The sequence below is a fragment of the Lynx rufus genome, unplaced genomic scaffold (assembly GCF_022079265.1).
Source record: "Lynx rufus isolate CCGP_SWC_20201006 ecotype Redwood Valley unplaced genomic scaffold, mLynRuf1.p SCAF_7, whole genome shotgun sequence".
NCBI lineage: Eukaryota > Metazoa > Chordata > Mammalia > Carnivora > Felidae > Lynx > Lynx rufus.
This window is the reverse complement of record NW_025814889.1, coordinates 41934422-41954904: the sequence shown is the minus strand read 5'-3', so window position 1 is coordinate 41954904 and position 20483 is coordinate 41934422. Positions and strand designations below refer to the sequence as shown.

The following is a 20483-nucleotide window of genomic DNA, read 5'->3' as shown; positions in this document are numbered from 1 at the left end:
AAAACTACCAAAATCCTCCCATGTAATTCACAATGAAAGTAACACCAATTATATCACACCCCGTGTTTCCCTTTATAGTATCATCTTTAAGTATGAAAAATGCACGATTGTTAACCATCAGTCTCTCCTGCTGAACCGTAAGTTCCATGGACACAGGGACCTTGTACATCTTATTCATGGTACCAGGCATGTGTTAGGTGCTCAATATTACTGGATGGATGGATGGATGGGCAATCAATATACTAGTGAGAGTTTGAAAGGCAAAGAGAGAAGAAAACTGTTGAATGCCAATCCTCCAAACACCAACCCACCTCCCACACCCCAACTTCTCCCCTGGCAGCAGAACTCACACCCATGTCAGTTCCACTTATTCTTCATACAAATTTTATTCATACAGTTTTATTTTTAAATCATTTAGACATATTCATACAAAGAAAAATAAATTTCAGGATGGAACCTTGGGACCGTGGTAGTTTAAAAAAAATCTCTCTGATCATTAGCTACTGAAGACAAGGCAAGAGGCTTAGCAGTCATTTCTGGGGGTTAGTGGATTTCCCCACGCAGGGGGCAGCTGAGGACATTCCAAGCTGCTCCCTCACGTTCCCTCAATCTACACCTCGTGAAGGTAATTTGCGGGAAGGGGATTTTTCAATGCTCTCCCCTAGAAACATTTAAAGAAGTTCAGCAAAAGGCTTACGGTAACACTGAACCGCCTCTCTGCTAGGAATCTGGCAAGACTGCAATCTCCGAGCCAACTTTCTAAAAGAGCTGGCTCAACTCCTACTCGCACGCCTTTCTAGGAGGGGGTCTTGCTGCCCTCACCACACCCTGCAGCCCACTTGCTCTGTCCTCCCACCAACGGCCCCAGAACAGAGCCCTTAATCTGATCCCATCTGGTCCCTTCTAGGTTCATTCCACAAACAAGCATCCTCCTACCCCACACACAAACACTCTCTGTACAGTTGACCCCAGCCACTCCCGGGGACCCCTCAATGATGACACCAGCCTTACTGCGTACGGCACCGCACCCAGGGCACCTGACTACAGTCGGGAGAGGTCCAGGCACAACCGAACTGTGGGCACCCCCATCAAAACTCACCTCTGCTGAGCCAAAGCAACACTTAAATCCAACAGGCCGACTCCTAACACCCCATCCCAGGTACAGTCATCACAGAGGTGCACGGTAGAAGAACCTGCCACCCACAACTGCCCAAGAAAGCTGCACTATCACCAGTTCCCAGTAAAAGGGGGGGGGAAAGGACGGACATTACAAATGTGGTAGACCCTATCAGAAATGGCAGCTGATGACAACAGTTACCCTAGATCTTTGGGTCCTACCCAAAAAAGCAGCACCAAGAAAGGGCATGATGAGCAGAGAGATCTGTAGCTGGGGTGTACAGCCCCTGAATTACCAAGGACTCAGAGTCGACACAGCTCATTTTCCTACAGTTACGTAGGAAGGACACAGACTACCCCCCACCCCCTACATTGAGGCAGCTCCTGAGAGGCCGTACCGCTTGTGGTCATCAGCCCACCCCCTTGGTAGGCCCATTTGGGGAGAGGGAGTCACATCCAGAGCAGGGACCCCTCCAAGCAGACACTCACAGGGCAGCCCATCCCACTGTCACTGGGGCAGGCCAAACATAGTTAGGAGCGTGGGCAGATCCCGGGCATCAGCTGCCCCATAGGCATCACTCTGGCCTAACATAGACAATGCCAAACGTAGGGTGCTCCAGATATTCTCTGACATGGCACCCCCTTCTCCCCGAGGGCCCCGGCTTTTCCTCTGCATGTTCAGGGCCTCCAAAAAGTGCTCCACAGCCTCCCTGTAAGGGAAGAAAAGTGAGAGATGGTGAGCAGAACATCACTGGAAGGAGACAGGTCAGCCGGCCTGGGGAGAAGGCTGGGGCTAGTCAGTCAAATACAGGATCAAAGAATGAGGAGCCAGGGTCAAAGGCGGGGGGGAAGGAATTCGCCCATTAATTACTCAAGAGCTGCTCTCACCGGTGAGCTCCAAGGTTGATGCAGCTGATGCCCAGGTTATAGCGGGACCGTATATAGCCAGGCTGTAGCTCAAGGGCCCGACGGTAGGCAGCTACTGCTTCTTCACTCTGGTTTCCGTTGGCCAGGGTGGCCCCTAGCTTATTCCACAGCAAATAGTCCTGGGATAGGAATGGAGAAGGGTTAGAAACAAGAGCCAGGCGCTCCAATTCTGCCCGTCCCTCCCCCTGGTTCACCATTCTGTTTAGCTAATACAGGTTCCTTCTGTTCCTCTGTCCTCCACTGTTCCCCGTGTGCCACAGTGCAACCACTCTCATCTCATGCAGATTCCCCGACGTCCACATGACCCTGTACTCCCAGCCTCCTTTTCCCAATTCTCCCATGGCAACCAGTCTCCGGAACGAAATCTCCCATGACTCCGAAGTTCCCAACAAATGATTCTTCAGTAAGACACAGTCATGTTCTATTTCTATTCCTCCCGAGGCTCACATTGGGACGGACGCTGAGGGCAGCTGTGAAACAGTCCACTGCCTTGTCATACTCCCCGCTCAGGTTGAAGAGGACTCCCAAGCCACACTGCACATCAGGGTCAATGGATGTAGGGTCCAGGCGCACAGCAGCCAGGAAGAGCTCCTTCACTTCAAGAAATAGGGAGCTGGATAAGTAGGGGGGAAGAAAAAAAAAAACAAAAACACAGACATAGGTGGATGGATGTGTCTATATTCCCACCCTCCCAAAATATTTCCTTAGTCACTCACACCCTCGAGATTCAGCAGTCTATCAGTCATCCTCCGACCCCCAAACTCCACTTTAGAAACCTGTTCTTCTGTTTCATCCCGGCACTGCACCATGGAGTGCGGACCTCCTTCAAGTGGATCCTGGGTTTCCCATCCCACTCTTTTTTGTGTGTCATTTTTTTTTAATGTTTATTCATTTTTTGAGAGACAGAGACAGAGCATGGAAAGGGGAGGGGCAGAGAGAGGAGACACGGAACCCGAAGCAGGCTCCAGGATCCGAGCTGTCAGCACAGAGCCCGAAGTGGGGCTCGACCCACAAACTGCGAGATCGTGGCCTGAGCCGAAGTCGGACGCTTCACTGACTGAGCCACCCAGGCACCGCCTGCATCCCACTCTCAAACCACTGAGTCTAAGTCCATCCCAGCTTCCCAAATCAAGATCCTCCCTCTCCTGGGACTCCCATTACCATCTGTCCTCCCAAGAATCCCTCACACTCACTCCGACAACAGGGATCCCAGGATGCGCTTGCTGGGGCCCTGTCCCGCCCCACCAGCCCCTTCTTCGCCGCGCACGACCAGGTGGGCATAGGCCGGCGTGTAGCGCAGCCAGTCTCGCAGGGTTTCGCAGGCCTGTCGCTGCAAGGACTCGTTGGTGAAGCTCACAGCCAGCGCCATCAGTGCCGTCCGGTTATCTGGCTTTAGCTCCAGACACCTGTTTGGACAGAGGTGGGCAGAGCTGGCACCTGCAGGACACTGGAATACGGTCACGGAATGCAGAGTCGTGACAGCCTCACCTGCCAGCTCCCTCAGATTACGAGGCAAGGGACTCCTCCACACTCGAGTTACTAACAAAATTACAGATATGAGAAGGCGGGATGTTTTAGCAGCCAAGGAACCAGTAAGGGTCCCACATATACAATTAACGGCTCGTGAGGAAACGTAACCAGATGTCTCCAATTCCCTCCAAACCTTAAGAGTTTCGCCACAAGAACACACTCTTGCTAGTGACCGGAAAGAAGACAAGGATCTGGGGCTGGGACGCTAGCGTTCTAAAGGCTATTTGGAGGGCCTCGGAAGCACCTCACCCCACCTTTCACGCACTCACCTCCGCAGCGCACTGATGGCTAACAGTTCTTGTTCATTCTCTGCCTGGGTGGTACCCAGATACTGCCAAGCCTAGAAAGAAGGTGCCAGATCCCATTACTCGTGTATTCACCTCGCCACCCTCCTTTCCTCTGGCTTCCCCCTCTCCACCCTTACCCCCCGACCTCAGGCCACCACCCAGGCCCGCATCCATCTGCACTGCTCTGTGGGGCTTCCCGCAAAACTGAAGGAAGCCGTGTCTCATGGGAAGGCAGACCAGTGAGTCACTCACTTCCGTGTGCTTGGGATCCTGCTGCACAGCTGCCTCAAAAAGCAGCACCGCGTTTGGCAGGTCCCCCTCCTGAAGCCGCCGGAGGCCTTCCTCAAAAGGCTGGGGGTGGTCACGCAGGGGGTTCTCCTCCTCAAACTGGTACCCCTACAGGGAAAGGAAGCCAAGTGAAAACCTCTGGGACAGAGCCGTCGCAGGCAAAGCAGAAGAAATGGGAGAGGACAACCCACACAGAGGTGGAGAAGTTGAAGGCCTCCAAAAAGTATCCGAATTAAATGCCAACAAATTTTCCAAATTATAAAGGGGATCATCGAGGACTACAGTCAAATCATTCGGTATCGTGCTCATGCTGCTGTCTCCTGTTCACAATAACTGAAAAGCAAAGGTCTACAAACTGGGATCCATGCTGGGAGTAAGCTTATTTTAGGAAGTCTTTAAAGGCCTGTATTTCTACATCCTTGACTCTCACTACTGGACAGAACACATTTCTTACAAGATCCGCTTATAGGAATGAGATAAGCTCTCCTTAGCTATTCAAAGGGCATTTCTTGGGGCACCTGGGTGGCTCACTAGGTTGGGCTTCTGACTTTGGCTCGGGTCACGATCTCGCATTTGTGGGTTCGGGCCCTGCATAGGGCTCTGTGCTGACAGCTCAGAGACTGGAGCCTGTTTCAAATTCTGTGTCTCCTTCTCTCTCTTCTCCTCCCCCACTCACATTCTGTCTGTCCCTCTCTAAGAATAAATAAACATTAAAATATTTTAAAAAACAAAGGGCATTTCTTGTTTTCCTGCAGCAATGTGATAACATACAACGGAAATGCAATTTGGAGTCAGAGGTCCTGCCACTCAAATCCCACTCTTGCCTAGCTCAGAGAATCACTGTGTGCACTGCCTGGATAACATGTGTTCAAGCACTTGGAAAACTTTAGTTGTTCCCTAATTTCATTCTTGAAAGTTACTAACATTAATCTGTATCTCATAGTAAATGAAACCTAGATCCCAAAATCCTGACGGCAAAAAATGCTTCAGAAAAACACCGTTCTCTTCTGGCTGAGGATTTCTCATTTCAGGGAAGGATTATGATGCTATGTGCAAAGCTTTGTCTACTGGTATTTGATGTTAGGCAAAGAGGTAATAAGGTAAAAGGGAAGTTTCTAGTAAGCCGCATGACTTGGGACAAGCAAATAAAATGTTCCTCTTTGGGGAGTAAATAGTTACCATCACAAAACAATATACCAGAATGAAAAGATGCAAAATACCAGGCAGAGCCCTTCTAAATGTAGCTAAGGACAAATAAGAATGAAACCGTCTACAATAAAGACGTGAGTGAGGCCCTTTTTCACTATTACTACGGAACTGCTAAAGAACTGGAAACACCTAAATTTTACCAGCCAAGTTCTAAACCATCGTAAGTCATCAGATGAAAATTACTTGTGACAGACAAAACTTAAATAATTACAGTGGAAGTCTAAGAAGCAAGATATATTACAGGAGATGGATTAGGAATAAATGTATTAAAAGCATATTCATGTTGAGAATAAGTAGTGCTCCTGGGATGTCTCTGTACAATATGAAAACTCTGAAAGTAGAAAATGACCTTCGACCAGGGACCAGCAAACCTTTCTCATCAGGGCCAGATAATAAGTAATCTGTCACTAGTCAACTCCACCTTTGGAGAGAGAAAGGAGCCACAAATATGTAAAACACATAAGCATGACTGTGTTCCAATAAAACTTTATTTATGGACACTGCAATTTGAATTGCATATAATTTGCACAGGTCACAAAATATTTCTTTTCATTTTTTTCAACTTTTTAAGAATGTTAAAACCACTATCAGCTCATAGGCCAGGCAAAAACAGTTAGCAGGCCAGATTTACCTGTGGGCCATAGTTTGCTAACCCCCATCCTAGACATAAATCCCTCCACAACCAACTTCAACTATCGTCTATCATCGATCTATGTTTTAAGCCACCCTGTAGGAAACAGAGATCATTGTCATCTATAACATAATTTCCTAATGAAATCAATTCCTGCCTCTCAGAACTACAGAGTTCTGAGATTATTAATTACAGAGTTCTGAAATTATTAATAATCAAGTGAGATTATTCACCTAAGTCTTATTATCAAAAAGCATAAAATACTATTCATAAAATAGGCATTCTCCTCAAAAGACAATGTAACAAATCAATGCCATCAGGAGGTTCTCCAAATACACTCTTGTCCATGCTATCTATCCTCCTTGCCATTTTATCAACTGCTGATCAAAGAGGAATTTTTCAAAATTAGAACATTTGCATAAATGGAAAAAAGAATATGCGGGAGGAAGCTTCAAACCAAAAGAATGCAGCATGAGCTTATGATCGCTGTCGCAACCTAAAAAGTCTAAGCCGAGCCAATCAGTCTGATCCACTGTCTGGTCTATTCCAAAATCTCACAGGATCATGCAGCAGAAATAGGATACTATTAACAGTCTAGCCCATCAGAGAAACTTCTTTATGCTAAAGGGATACAATATGTGCTTGAGCTACAGATGTTGTCTTGAAAATTTAAGGACCATCCAGTAAAAAAAATAGTATATTCAGACACCCATGAATTTATATGACAATCAGGATCAGATCCACATTTAAAAACAAAAAATGGGGGCGCCTGGGTGGCGCAGTCGGTTAAGCGTCCGACTTCAGCCAGGTCACGATCTCGCGGTCCGTGAGTTCGAGCCCCGCGTCGGGCTCTGGGCTGATGGCTCAGAGCCTGGAGCCTGTTTCCGATTCTGTGTCTCCCTCTCTCTCTGCCCCTCCCCCGTTCATGCTCTGTCTCTCTCTGTCCCAAAAATAAATAAAAAAACGTCGAAAAAAAATTTAAAAAAAAAAAAAAAACAAAAAATGCACTATTGACATATAATTCAATAATAGTTAGCATAGGGGCGCCTAGGTGGCTCAGTCAGTTGAGTGTCCAACTCTTGATTTCAGCTCAGATTACGATCCCAGTGTTGTGGGATTGAGCCCTGCATCAGGCTCTGAACTGAGCATAGAGGCTGCTTGGGATTCTCTCTCTCCCTCTCTCTCTGCCCCTCACCCCCTCTTAAAAAAAAAAAAAAAAAGCATTCAAGAAAATTTTATTCTACCTAGCATGTCCTTAACATGAGAGCAAAAAATGCTAAGAAATGCTACTCATACAAAATCAATGATATATCTATATTTATTAAAAGCATGGAAATTTTCATCTAAAATATACAATTTGCCACTTGTAAGATGATGGAACTCTGCAACTTATCAAATTGCTTATACAAATTAATAAATGTATTATGTGCAGGTACTTCCTTCAGTTCTTCCTCCTCAGAATTCCACAGAAGAAACTCTTATTGTGGCAAAACATAGGGCAGGGTCCAAGAAGTAAGCTCTCTTCCCTATAAGAGGATAGCTCTTAAAAACTAAGACTGAAATAAACAGTAAACAAAATCCCATTTTTCCCAGTACTAAGTTTTTCATTGGCTTTCAAAAGCTAGCCTTTTCTTTTTTTCTTTTCCTATGTGAGAGAGCAAGAGTGCACGAGCAGGGGAGAGGGGCAGAGTGAGAGAAAGAAAAAGTCTTAAGCAGGCTCCACGTGGAGACCGACTCAGGACTCGATCCCACGACCCTGGGATGATGACTTCAACTGAAATCAAGAGCCAGACACTCAACCGACTGACCCACCCAGGCGCCCCAAATGCTAGCCTTTTTATAGTTATCTTGAACCTTACTCTTTCCTACCTTTGCATAGCTCCCCTATGTCAAGATCTACCTCAGACATCCTGCTTTACATCTCAGGCCCTGGTTCTAGCCCCAGAATCCTTTCCCAACCAGATCTGAGCTGAGAAGAGGTATTGCTACTCTCCTCCCCAGTTCCTGTCTCGTCTCTTCCAAAACCAAACAGTTCTCTCCCTTCCCCCTCATGCTTCAGCTCAGCAGCTCAATTCTTTTTTTAATTTATTATTTATTTTGAGAGAGAGAGAGAGAGAGAGAGAGAGAGAGAGAGAGAGAATCCCAAGCAGGTTCCATGCTGTCAGCGCAGAGCCCCAAGCAGGGCTTAAATTCACAAACCGTGAGATGACTTGAGCCAAAATCAAAAGTCGGACGCTTAACTGACTGAGCCACAGGCGCCCCCTCAGCAGTTCAGTTATTACCCACATCCCTAAATACCTCACAGTCCCAAAGCAGATTTTTTTCCACAGTGATACCTCTAAACAGCATAAGCTTCTTGGTCTAAAGTATATGCTATATGCAAAACTAGATCAACTTTCACCAATGACTGCTGGAATATTTTCCTAACATTTAAGTTATTTAATATAATTCTTTGAAAACACCTAAATTGGCACAGGTGGTCAGTACCTACAGGAACAGATCCAAATTTAAAATGAATTTGTGAGTTAAAAAAAGTAAACAGAGGGGCGCCTGGGTGGCTTATTCGGTTAAGCATCTGACTTCGGCTCGGTCATGATCTCGCGGTTTGTGGGTTCGAGCCCCGCATTGGGCTCTGTGCTGACAGCTCGGAGCCTGAAGCCTGCTTCAAATTCTGTGTCTACCTCTCTCTGTGCCCCTGTCTGCCACCCCCCCCCCCCGCCCACCAGCAGTCACGCTGTCTCTCTCTCTCAAAAATAAACATAAAAAAAAAAGTAAATAGATATGAAGGTGGGAAGACAGATAATCTACCAATTACCACTCTCTACCAAAGGGGTATCTATCTCCTTAAAAATGTTCTCAATCAACCTCCAAAGCAGAGCTCTTTCATCTAGGTTCTGAATGCATCATGGGCAAATCTCTATTATAGGTACTATGTCACTGTATTACCATTATTTGACAAGGATGGTCTATTATTATTAATCCTTATACCCTAAGAATAAAGCATACCTTCAAACACTGGAGAGGAGCGGGGCAAGGGAATGATTCAGACCTCCCTTCGTGGTAAGGGGTTCAAGGTAGTAATTACTTGAAAGTAGGTACCCTCCAAATTCAAGATTAAAGGAGGCACAAAACAAGGAAACCCTGCAATCCGAAAACCAAGTTCTTACCTTATCATAGGAAGCAGACGTGAGATCATCATAGTCAGAAAGCCAGGGATGAGCCTCTGCGTCCCGTTTCGCCATCTCCTCCAACTCTGCCTGCAACTTGTCCCAGAAATCGACATCGGACTGTAAGGAAGGGAAGGCAGATAGAAAAAGGAGATCCATCATGACCACCCCACCTGACGCTCAGCGCCGCTAGGATAGATTCCGTAAGGCAGTAGTTCTTAAATGTCAATGCATTTAAGATCTCCTGAAGAGCTTTTTTAAGTGAAGATTCCTAGATCCTACGCTCAGATCCTGATTCTGCAGTGTGAGCTGATGCCCTACCCCAAGCATTTTGACACAGAGGGCCCAGGAACACTAGGACATACAACATTCGTGGTACGTTTCTTTGCTGTTAAAACACCCACTCTCTCCAAAGGAGTGTTTTCTCTTGAGGTGTCTGCTCCTGTGCTACCTGCTCTCACCTCTATAGCTGACTTGGCTCGTTCAAACTCCATATCGAGGGCAGCTGTGTTTACTGGTCTTGTGAACTGGTCAACCCAGGCATCTGATGTACCCTGTGACAAAGAAGGATGGTCAGACCACCACCAACTTTCTACTGACTAAATACCCACTAAACACCAGCAACCTGCACACTTCTGAGAACATTCTCAGGATCTCTTTCCCACCCACTCAGGACCTCGATGCTACCAAGACAAGCTGGCAATAAAATCCCTTCCCCGTCTAGGACCACTGAACACTGAACCCAAGGCCTGGGGCACCAGCCGGCTCTCAAGTGGGACTGGGAAGTGACAATGTCCTACCTGCTGCTGTATAAACTCTGCTGCCCACTGTTCTGCCTGAGCTCGGCCCGACCCTGCACCGGACTCCAGGGACACCTGCCCCTCGCCAATCTGCCGCACGAATTTCAGGAACTGGGGCACAGAGACACACATAGGCCACTTGGGAGAGGACTTCCAGGTGTGCACTCTCAACCATGCCCAAGAGAAGCCTGCACTCACCCTCCCCCTGACCATCTCTAGCTGCAGGCAAGATTTGCTAAAAGACCCTGAAAAATGTAGAGAACAAAAAGAAAGGAATTTCTGGCTTTAAAGATTTGAGAAGACACAGAAAAGCAACAGGGTGAGTATGCAAGGAAGTGAGGGAAAGAATGCTGAAAGTAAGAGGCAGGATGCGAAGTCTCTATTCTCAAGACAGGAAGGCATGGACCCGGGATCTTATTTCCTTCTCTTTAAACTGGGCTATGAAAAGCTAGACTCTTGGCTTTGAAGGCCAGCTCCGCTGGGCAAAATAGCAGTGGGATGTGGCTCACCTCAGAGTTAGCCAACTTGGGGTCATCCACCTTGGCCACAAAATCACTGGCTGTGTGCTGCAGATCCTCCTCGGGATGATATTCATCATACCTGGAACAGGTAAGGGCAAACGGGTTCCACACACTCGTCTGCCACCACCCTCCCCATGCTATTCCCCACCCCCCAGCCCCTGGCATCACCGTTCTTATCAAGGAAAAGACACACATTCTTGTTGAGGTCCTACAAATTCCAGTTTACATTAAAAAAGGACACTTGGTTGGGGGGGGTTGCCTGGGTCAGTCCCTTAAGCATCCAACTCTTGGTTTCAGTTCAGGTCATAATCTCACAGTTTGTGGGTTCGAGCCCCGCTTCAGGCTCTGCGTTGACAGTATGGAGCCTGCTTGGGATTCTCTGTCTCCCTCTCTCTCTGCCCCTCCCCCACTCACACTGTCTCTGTCTCTCTCAAAATAAATAAATAAACAAAAAAAATTTTATAAAGAAAAAAAAAGGACATGGGCAGAAGTGGCAAAGTACTAGCTACATTCTTTTACTTCTCCCATTCACAAACACACCTTTGCAGAGAGAAGGAATATAGTAGCAGCCTCCAAATTAAAGAGGCAATAGGGTACGTAAGGTAAAGTTACAAACTTCTGGTTACGACACTTAGGATTCTTGACTCACTCACACTTTGAGTAGGGGTAATAATACAAGTGAGAACCTTAACACTGAAAATGAGGGGAGGTGCTTAGGTGGCTCAGTCGGTTAAGTGTCCGGCTTCAGCTCATGTCATGATCTCATGGTTCCTGAGTTCAAGCTCCACATGGGGCTCTGCACTGATGGTGCAGAGCCTGCCTGGGATTCTCTCCCTCTCCCCTTCTCCGCCCCTCTCTCAAAATAAATAAACTTTAAAAAAAGGGCAGGGGTGCTCCTGGGTGACTCAGTCAGTTAAGCATCCAACTTCAGCTCAGGTCGTGATCCCACAGTCTGTGAGTTTGAGGCCCACACCAGGATCTCTACTGGCAGCACAGAGCTCACTTCAGATCCTCTGTGCCCCCCGTCTCTCTTCCCCTCCCCCTCTGGCATGCTGTCTGTCTCTCTCAAAATAAATAAACTTAAGAAAGAAAAGAAAAGAAAATGAGGGGACTGCAAATCAGTTTGAGAATGCAGATGTAGGAGGTGAGGGAGGCTGAGAAAACTACCCAATGCTCCTTTCACAGGGATCCATCCAGAAAGAAGTAGCTGGACTCACCAGCGATCAGTGGCAGCTGTTCCCTCAGGCTCTCCCAGCCACAATTTCTCCTCGGACTGTTCCAGATATTCCTCAGCCCAGCGGGCTGGGGACACAGACAAAGGATCTGCAAGGAATGGATTTGGAGAAATCACACTGGGCTCAGTGAGGGTCAGGGAAAAGGAGAGTACCACGCATATTCAACTGACCCTCTTAACCAAGCCAAAGCAGGTAAGACCCTACTGAATTCCTCAGAAAGTCCTGCTCAAAAGAAAACACTACTAAACTCTCAATATCCAACCCACTCCCAAGGGGCCTGGGGCCAAAGTTTACTGGATTGGAAACAGGAAAACAAATGAGGAGACTCAGGAAAGGAGTCCAAACCCTTTTGGTTGAAGTGCCAGAGGCCTCAGTAAGAAATAGCAGGCACTTGGGGCCTCCACCTTCCTCAAAGGCACTGCAAGAAACTGGTAAGGAGCTAAAGGAGAGCGGAAGACCTCTGGTCTGGTCTCCATCGACAAGAGTTCACGCTTTCCCAATAAAACGAGCCTCGTATTTCATTGTAATAAAGCTACCAGGAGAACCTGAGAAGCAGAATGCTGGGCTAGAATTAAAAAATACCTAGGGCCACTCTTCCCACTGGATGTTGGTTTCATTTTTTTAGTTGAGATGCAACATGCAAACATGAATGTACACAAAGTGTACCAAGCGTAAGCATACTGCTTCATTAACTCCACACGTGAATACACGCAAATCACCACCAGCCACATCAAGACACAGAACGTTTCAGACCTCCCACAGGCTCCGTCAGGCCCTCCCTCCCCCAAGAAGAAACATTATTCTGACTTGTCACTTTTGATTCGTTTGTTTGTTTTTTGGTTTATTTATTTTGAGAAAGAGTGAGAGAGCAGCAGGGAAGGGGCAGAGAGAGGGAGAGAGAGAATCCCATGCGAGGGATTCAATGCAGGGCTCGAACCCATGATCCATGAGATCATAATGATCTGAGCCTAAATCAAGAGTCAGATGCTTAGCTGACTGAGTCACCCTGGTGCCCCTCACTTTTGATTCATTTTAGGGCTATGTTTTTTAAGTGTAATTCTAGGAACTGTCTTAAAAGCTCTAGCGACAAAGGGCACTGCCACAACATCATAGTAAAGATTAGCAAGGTACAGATTGAATGAGGGCACTGAACCCTTTCTCAACCTCCAGGACTTTGTCCTTTACTATTTTAGGGCCAGGGGGAAAATGAAAAAAACAACAAAACAAAAAGCACTAAGACATTATTCAAAGGGGCCCTAAAGAGGGGTACCTGGGTGGCTCAGTCAGTTGAATGTCCGACAACAGCTCAGGTCGTGATCTGATAGTTCATGAGTTCAAGCCCTGCATCTCTGCTGTCAGCCTATCTGCATACAGCCGGCTTCAGAAGCTCTGTCCCTCTCTCTCTGCCCCTCCCCTGCTTGCACTCTCTCAAAAATAAATATTTAAAAAAAAACAACAACAACAAAGGGGCCCTAAAGAATGAGTCAACACAGACAAGGCACCAGCCAGCAGTGTGCTTTCCTTCTGCCCTGCATCCACACTTCTCCACCATCAGTACTGAAATGGTCATGCTATCTTTGTCCCCAGTTTGGAGATCTGTCATTGCTTTCAACACAGAAGGCAGATGTATCCCTTTGGTATTAAATGTCTACTCCATTTAACTGAGACTTTGCCTGAACAATTTCAACAAAGTAAGCTCAACATGTGGGAAAGTAATGTCAAAATGTGGAGGAGAAAAAAAGGGGGGATACAGACTCTCAAAATACACATAACTACAAATATCACTAATATAATAAATTAAGATATGGTTGACATTTTTTTTTTGTCCTTAATTTCAAAGACTCTCAACATTTTTATCCAGATTCCCTCACTAGTTATTATGGGCAATAGACTGCTGGCCCAAAAGTGGAGACCTAAGAAGGAGACACATAATACTAAAGTAGACTTTACAGTGCCTTCTGATCCCTTCGTCCCCTTCTGTTGAAAATTAACCACCGCTCCTCTTACTCTCCAGCCACTCCTCACTCTCAACTAGAGTGTTTTCCAGAAGCATACTCTGGCCACAAATGCTCCTCAAATTAGAGAGAATGCTGTCTTTTGTGAAATGCTCCTTTCAAGGACAAGAAGCAACGGAAAAAATATAAAGCATCTGGACTTTAAGAGACATGAGGCAGATTAGAAAAAAAATCCCAGGATGAGAAAAGTCATCCTCAAATAGCTGTAATTTGGTATTTGGCCATATTTAGCCACCAGACTCAGAATTTTCTGGCATTGTGAACCTGCTCCAACAGAGTCAAAATGAAAGAACCAGAAGAATTCTGTTTGGCCTTCACACTATTTTTTGAGAAATTCTTACAGAAAATCAGATCTATTTGGATACTCGAGATTGGAGCAATTAAGGCCTGCAGAGGAGAAGGGACTGTCCTAGCTTACGTAAATCAGTAGAGTCAGAACCCACAACCTTGACACCAAATATCCAATTCAGAATGTTCACCTTACTTACTTTCTCGTTGTGTGTTCCTTCCACCTAGGCGCATCCAGCCCAAGCTCAAAAGTCAAAAATTCAGAACTTCCCACCCTCATCCATAAACATTCCTGAGTTTGCTAAATAGCCCAGTGGTAAAGAATGTAGGTTCTACTTTCTCCATAAAAGCCCAGAAAGACCGAGTTCTTACCCTGGTTCTATAATTACGCTTCTCTATTTTATTGGATAAATTATTAAATCTTTCAATGCCTCAGTTTTATCACCTGTTAAATAAATTTTTATGTTTCTCCCTAAAAAAAAAAAAAAAAAGAATGTATGTTCTAGAGTCAGCCTCCAGGCACTCAAATCCCAACACCACCTCTTATTCACTGTGCAAGTTACTTAACCCTTAAGTTTCCATTTCCTTATCTGTAAACAGATATAAATAGATCTATGAATAGAGATAAGAACAGCTACCTCATAGGGATGGTTGTAAAGACCAAACGAGATAAGGCATGCGTAAGGCACAGGGTAACAAATGTTCTCTATTATTAACATCACTGTCTGTTCACATAGGGAGCAAACCCATAGGGAAAGCAGAAAACATCATGATGAGATCGTTACTCCTTTTATTCCACAGTCTGTTCCTCTGCCACAGGGGGAGATGTGTTGCCACTCATCGTCTGCCACTGCTGCTTGCCTACAGCACAGGTCTCTCTCTCGTGATTACCATAGGAACCTCACACACCAGGTTAGCTGAGGCTGCCTGAATTCAAAACCCCTTAAAGACGTATTTCATCCCTGCAGCCAAGTCGTAAGATGGGGAATTATTTGGCCCAGGAGATTTAGGGGCAGGGGTTGGGGGGTGGATTCCATCAAGAAATATGGCAGACTGAAAAATGAGCTTCATGTGGCAAATGGAATAATAATTCTGTAACTCGACTGTGATGGTAGTTACACAAACCTACACAAGTGATAAAACCGCATAAAACCATAAACACACACACACAAAGGCATGTCAAACCAGTGAGATTTAATACACTCTGTGGATTGTACCAATGGCAGTTTCCCGATTTTGATGTTGGACATAACAAACGGTCATGCAAAATATCACCACCAGGGAAAACAGAATGAAAGATACACAGAACCTTCTACCTTTTTTGCAACTTCCAGTGAAACTATCAATTATTTTCAAATAGAACAAGACAAGACAATAAATGCACATCTAGGTTCTTTGTGAACTTGAGTCTGGAATCTTAACAATAGGGGTTTGAAAATAATAAGGATTTAAAGCATATAACCTTTCATCTTGAAGTCAACTTATCCATAAAGTAATAGGTAATCTATATCACCAATATAATAATATCAGCCACAAATGTTATGAGAATAATAAAAAATGAATGACCAGAAAATTAATTTCATTTAGCTTTCTCCCAGATCTCAATTCATTTGTTCAATAAATACTGAAGGTCCACTACATACAAAGCAATAACGAATGCAATTGCACATTTTTATGAAGGCAGGCCCCAAACAGCTCAACTTCCCTTTCCGGCTCTCCCTATCCCTGCCTCCATGAAGCAGGCACAGTCCCAAAAGAACAGACAAAACAGAAGAGATCTCCCAAAGAGAACTTAATGAGACAAGTCCAACGTGTTTTTCTAAAGGTAATCATAACAGAAATCTCATCAATCTCAATGCTTACAGTAGCAATTTTTTTTCCTGAGTTATCAAAAATGACGCCCACACATTACAACAGAAGTCTCTCTACAATAAGACACAGCATTTAAGTCTACAGTTTGTATGAAAAACAGTGTTGGTCTGGGGGAGTGTCTTTGTTACAGCTCAGAGCTTCACTTGAGGAAATTCCACAAAGAAGATTCTCAATGATAGTGTAATGGCTCTAAGTATGGAGCCTAGAGTCAGAAAGATAGGAGTCTGAATGTCATCTCTGTTACTGAATGACTTTGGATAAAGTATTTAATCTTTCGAAATCTCAGTTTCTTTATCTACACAATAGGGAAGGAATACCTACCTTGTAAGTATAACTGTGAAGACCAAATGACTTTAAAATTATAAAGTGCAAAGCATGATTCAAGAAACAAAGAACATCTACTGTTCTACTGTTCTACCTTAAACTCCAACTTCAGCGTTGGAGGAAAGGGAGTCATGTTAAAAGAGGCCAACAGCTTTTATTACAGATGAGTTTTAACTGTTAGATTTGGGGTTTTTTTCCTAAATACAGAAAGCCCTACTTTTAGAAGAATAAAAATGATGGAGGGAGAAAACAATTAGGTCCCTTTAGTGACCTCAGGAATATTTAAAAACAATGACAATGTGAATGCCCTGAGAGTCTATAATCTCTGTAACTTTGTCCATTTGTATCTCTTGTTATTCTTAATTTGTTAAATTGGAAAAAGGCTAACAAGTACTTCCCTTTGACAGCAAAGAAGAAGAGGAAAGCTGAAGAGAATGCCCTTCCCCCATGCCCCTATTAAGACAGGCCTGGGGGAGAGGAATCAATCCCGAGGGACGTAATGAGCATGGACCCTCTCAAAGAGCAAGAAACAGGCTGTGACCCTGAAGAGCTTAGGGTGCAGGCCCACCAGTAGAGCACCATGGTTAAGCCCACAGGGTCTGGAATCATTCAAACCCAGAGTCAAATCCCAACTCCACCACCTATAAAACTGAATCACCTTTGGCAAGTCCCTTAATCCCAAAGCTTTTGTTTTCTTATGTATATGCTAGGAATAAAAACAGTAGCTACCTTGGGAGTTCTCATGGGAATTAAATAGATAATGCATTCAGAGCACTTAACACAAAATCCAGAACATGATAAGTAAATATTAGCTATTAATTTTTATTATCATCATCAGGATATGGTCTTTGCGCTCTAAGACCCTGTACTTCAGGCCCTTGAACTCCCCAATCCCACTTTCCAAGGCCTCAACTCTTTTCAAGATGACTTAATGCCAGAATCCCACAGGCTGTGGTGAATATTTCTTCCTGGGCAATACTGCCATTCATCCAATCTGTGGATCCTCACCACCAAATTACAGTAATAAAGTTCCAGATAAGAAAGAAGTACCTAACCCCTCGTGTTCTCTCTCCCTGTCCTCTCTCCCATTCTCTTTAAATAGAGAGAGATACAGAGATGCAGAGATATAATCTCCAAAATCTCTTATCCAGTTCAAACCCAGTCCCCTGCTTCATATAAGTTTCAACAATTCCCTATTATCACCTGAGGTTCAGTGCCCTAGAGAAATGAGTCAAGAATCCAGAAAAGTCATAGAAGCTAAAATCGCTCTATATCCTAAGATGAACTGGGGAACCAAAGAGAACTTTGCCCCATGCAAGCCTCACCTGTGACTTCAGAGATGAATTCTTGGGACCAGTCAGTCTCATTATAATCCTGAGTTACATCCACAGCATCTCCAGCTGCAAGAAACTCCTGGGCCCAGTTCTCAGACAAGGCCAAGTCTGCCACACCAGGAGCTTAAAAGAAAGAGAGAGAACTAAGAAAAAACAAGAAATACGTATCATTCTATCATGCCTAAGGAGCTCTCAGTGCACATGAAAACACTCTGTCCCTTTTGTCTCCTTCTGCATCTCAATTCCCCAACGCCAGCAGCATCCAAATATGGAACCCCCTTGGCCCTCTGTGCACGGAAAATGGTGCACTCCCCTCCCACCAGACTCTGGACCCACCTCTCTGGGGTGCCTGGCGGAAGTTTGACTGTTCAATCTCTTGCATCTCTGCCAGGAGATCATCCATCTTGAAAGTCTGAGGGGCACGGGATACAAGTGGTGCATTCTGGTCCTGGAGAAATTCGGCCACCAACTGCCAGGAGAGACGTGATGAAATGAACTCAGCAGGAGATAACGCCCCATGAATGGGGGATGCTAAATACAAGGAAAGGGAAGCAAGGAAACTATAGATTTGCAAACACTCAAAAGAATACATTTTTAAAAGCAAGCAGGCGGAATAAGGCAAATCTCATTTGGTCAGGAAGGTCCACAGGTTGAAATATGGGTGAGCCAAGTTTAAAGTGAAAACGCAACGGGCAAAAGAAAAATGCAACGCAAGAGACTGGTATGTTTACCTCATCTTCCGAGGCTACTCCCAAAGGCTTAGAGACCTAAGACAGAAGAAAAGAAAGGGGGGGGGGCAATATGGTACAGTGGTGAAGACCACACACAACTCAGTTAAACAGGGGTTAAAATTCCAGCTCCGGCATGTATAAATGACCTTGAGCAAGTCACAAAACTTCTCTGAGCCTCAGTTTCTTCATCTATAAAACGACGGCCTTCATCCGTCTGAAGATGCACAATGCTTAGCGCGGTGTTAAGTAAACACTCATTAAGTGGTAACTATCATTTGCGACACATCAGAGAGCAGTTATCCCCCAGTGTTCCTTTGCCCCCCCCCCATCCCAGGCCACCGCTTGTGTTTCTACATCAAAAATACTCACCGCCTCAGAGGCGGGGGCTCCTGGGGGCCAAGGGCCAGGCCTCAACCCCTCCTGCCGAAGGGCCTTGTCCTGGGTGAAGTGCCCGGCCAGCTTCATGAGTGGGTTGGCACCCCCGCATTCGGCCTCCACCAGCTCCCGCATTGCCATGGTGACCGCCAGCTCACTGACGGGCAAGGGTTTGGAACTGAGGTCCGGCAGCCAGATCTTTCCCCAGCCCACAGCTCAGCATGTATCTGGGGGAAGCGGGCAGACGTCCGTTCCAGTTGGTTAGCCCCTGGCCACGCTCCACCCCTGTGCCTTTTGCTACGGCCCCCACCTCTGCCAGGAGGTCCGAGAGGGGACCGGTGCCCTCCTGCCGCCCCCGCTCAAAGGCCACCGCTTTCAGTCTGGGCCTCTCCGGCCGCCTCCACGACTGCGGGGTCAGGCGGCGGGACCGGCCGGCAGCCACCCCCTACAGAAGGGCCTGGACCCCATGGGTCTGAGGAGGACAATTCCGCGATCGGGCTGTACCAGAGCACTGGCCGGGCAACGGAGAGTGGGAACGCCGCCGAGCGTAAGCCAGGTTCCCCACACCCCCTGTCGACAGGCGAGCTCCGAGGGGAGCCATTCCTTCCCCCGTAAGTCACCTGAGCCCCTCCCCCGCATTCGGCCGGTCCCTGCCCACCCCTCCCGCCCCCGGCCCACCCCTTTCCCCCGCCCCAGTCGCAGCTCCGGCCCCGCCTCCTGGCACCCGCGAGGATCTGGCCAGGGCCGAGGAAGACCGGGAACGTGTCCTCGCACCCCCTCGGGGCCCGGCGCTCACCGTCGCGCGCCGCGCCGCGCCGCGCCGCACGACCGGCCGGGGCACCTGGTGCGGGCAGAAGGGGGAGGGGAGGGGAGGGAAGGGAATGGGGAACCAGGGGCGGGGCTCGAGCTTAAAGGGGCCGTGGCGGTCGCGCAGCAGCCGCGGCCCGGCCAAAGCTGTTTGAAGGGGCGGGGCCTTAAGACTGCGACGCAGCGTGACGGGAGGGGCCGTGAATCTTAAAGGGGAAGACCGCCTTAAAGGGGAAGTCTCAGAGTGGAGACGCAGAACGTTCAAAAAGATCACCGGCGCTAGGACTTGTTTGATAGAAAGCTCAAAGAAGAGTGGAGCCAAGAGGGGCTTCCTGAGCTTTGGGGGAAAGCCAAGGGCGCATAATCCTGGACCCAGCTCCTCCTGACCCTTCCTTGACGGCACATTGTGACCCAAGGGGATTACCTGCCCTTTCTGGGCCTCAGTTTCCTCTTCTAAAAAGGGGCTGACTAGTCTTTTGGTAAGAGAAAGTCCCTAACGCGGGAGTCGCGAGAGTCAAATCCGAGGCCTCCCTCAGCCTTCTAGGGATGCCCACTTCCAAATTGCCCCTACTGGGACATCGTCACAGTCTCCTTGGAGACAGAGGCCTGCCCCCCCCCCAATCCCTCTGCCACCTCTGCGTAATGGGGAAAATAGCACTGGATGATGACAATTCCGGAGACTAAAATTGGGTCCAACGCATCCTGAGTCCTAAGCTGGTAACATACAACAAAGGTGCACAGTGAATCACTCCTCTCCCTTCCTTCTTCCCTCACCGCCGTCAAGGTCACCATGGTGACCATATTCCCCACTGCTCCAGACTGAAAGGATAGACATGATGCAAGAAATGATTTTTAATCACAGAATAAGCCTCAGGCTCACCATCTGCCACAGAATTGGCTCTGGTGTCAAACTTCAAGTTCACTGGGAAATAAACCCTAATATCTCACCTGGCTCCAAGACCAAGAGAGTCCCGGTGCCATAAAGAAGGGCAGAAGGTGCTCAGAGCTGCTGGTAATTGAACAAGG

The 20483-nt window shown here is 46.8% G+C and overlaps 1 protein-coding gene across 7 annotated transcripts; it reads right to left on the bottom strand.

Annotated features, from left to right (window-relative positions):
• Window positions 1-346: 346 nt before the first annotated feature.
• PEX5 (peroxisomal biogenesis factor 5) lies at window positions 347-19596 on the bottom strand. Of its 7 annotated transcripts, none has more exons than XM_047066267.1 (16): window positions 19447-19596; window positions 18645-18877; window positions 18276-18311; window positions 17881-18013; window positions 17536-17667; window positions 11694-11799; window positions 10465-10555; window positions 9956-10066; window positions 9617-9709; window positions 9156-9251; window positions 4113-4256; window positions 3843-3913; window positions 3237-3449; window positions 2491-2656; window positions 2005-2162; window positions 347-1826 (listed from the first exon to the last, which is right to left on the bottom strand). In XM_047066267.1, the coding sequence occupies exons 2-16, from the start codon at window positions 18789-18791 to the stop codon at window positions 1625-1627; spliced, it is 1899 nt and encodes a 632-aa protein (XP_046922223.1). In that variant the 5' UTR covers window positions 18792-18877; window positions 19447-19596; the 3' UTR covers window positions 347-1624. The 7 variants fall into 7 exon arrangements, with proteins under 7 accessions (XP_046922223.1, XP_046922226.1, XP_046922224.1 ...); XM_047066264.1 differs by having other exon boundaries at window positions 349-1826; window positions 9156-9275; window positions 19447-19594; XM_047066266.1 differs by lacking the exon at window positions 19447-19596 and adding an exon at window positions 19155-19175 and having other exon boundaries at window positions 349-1826; window positions 9156-9275.
• Between the last annotated feature and the right edge of the window lie 887 nt (window positions 19597-20483).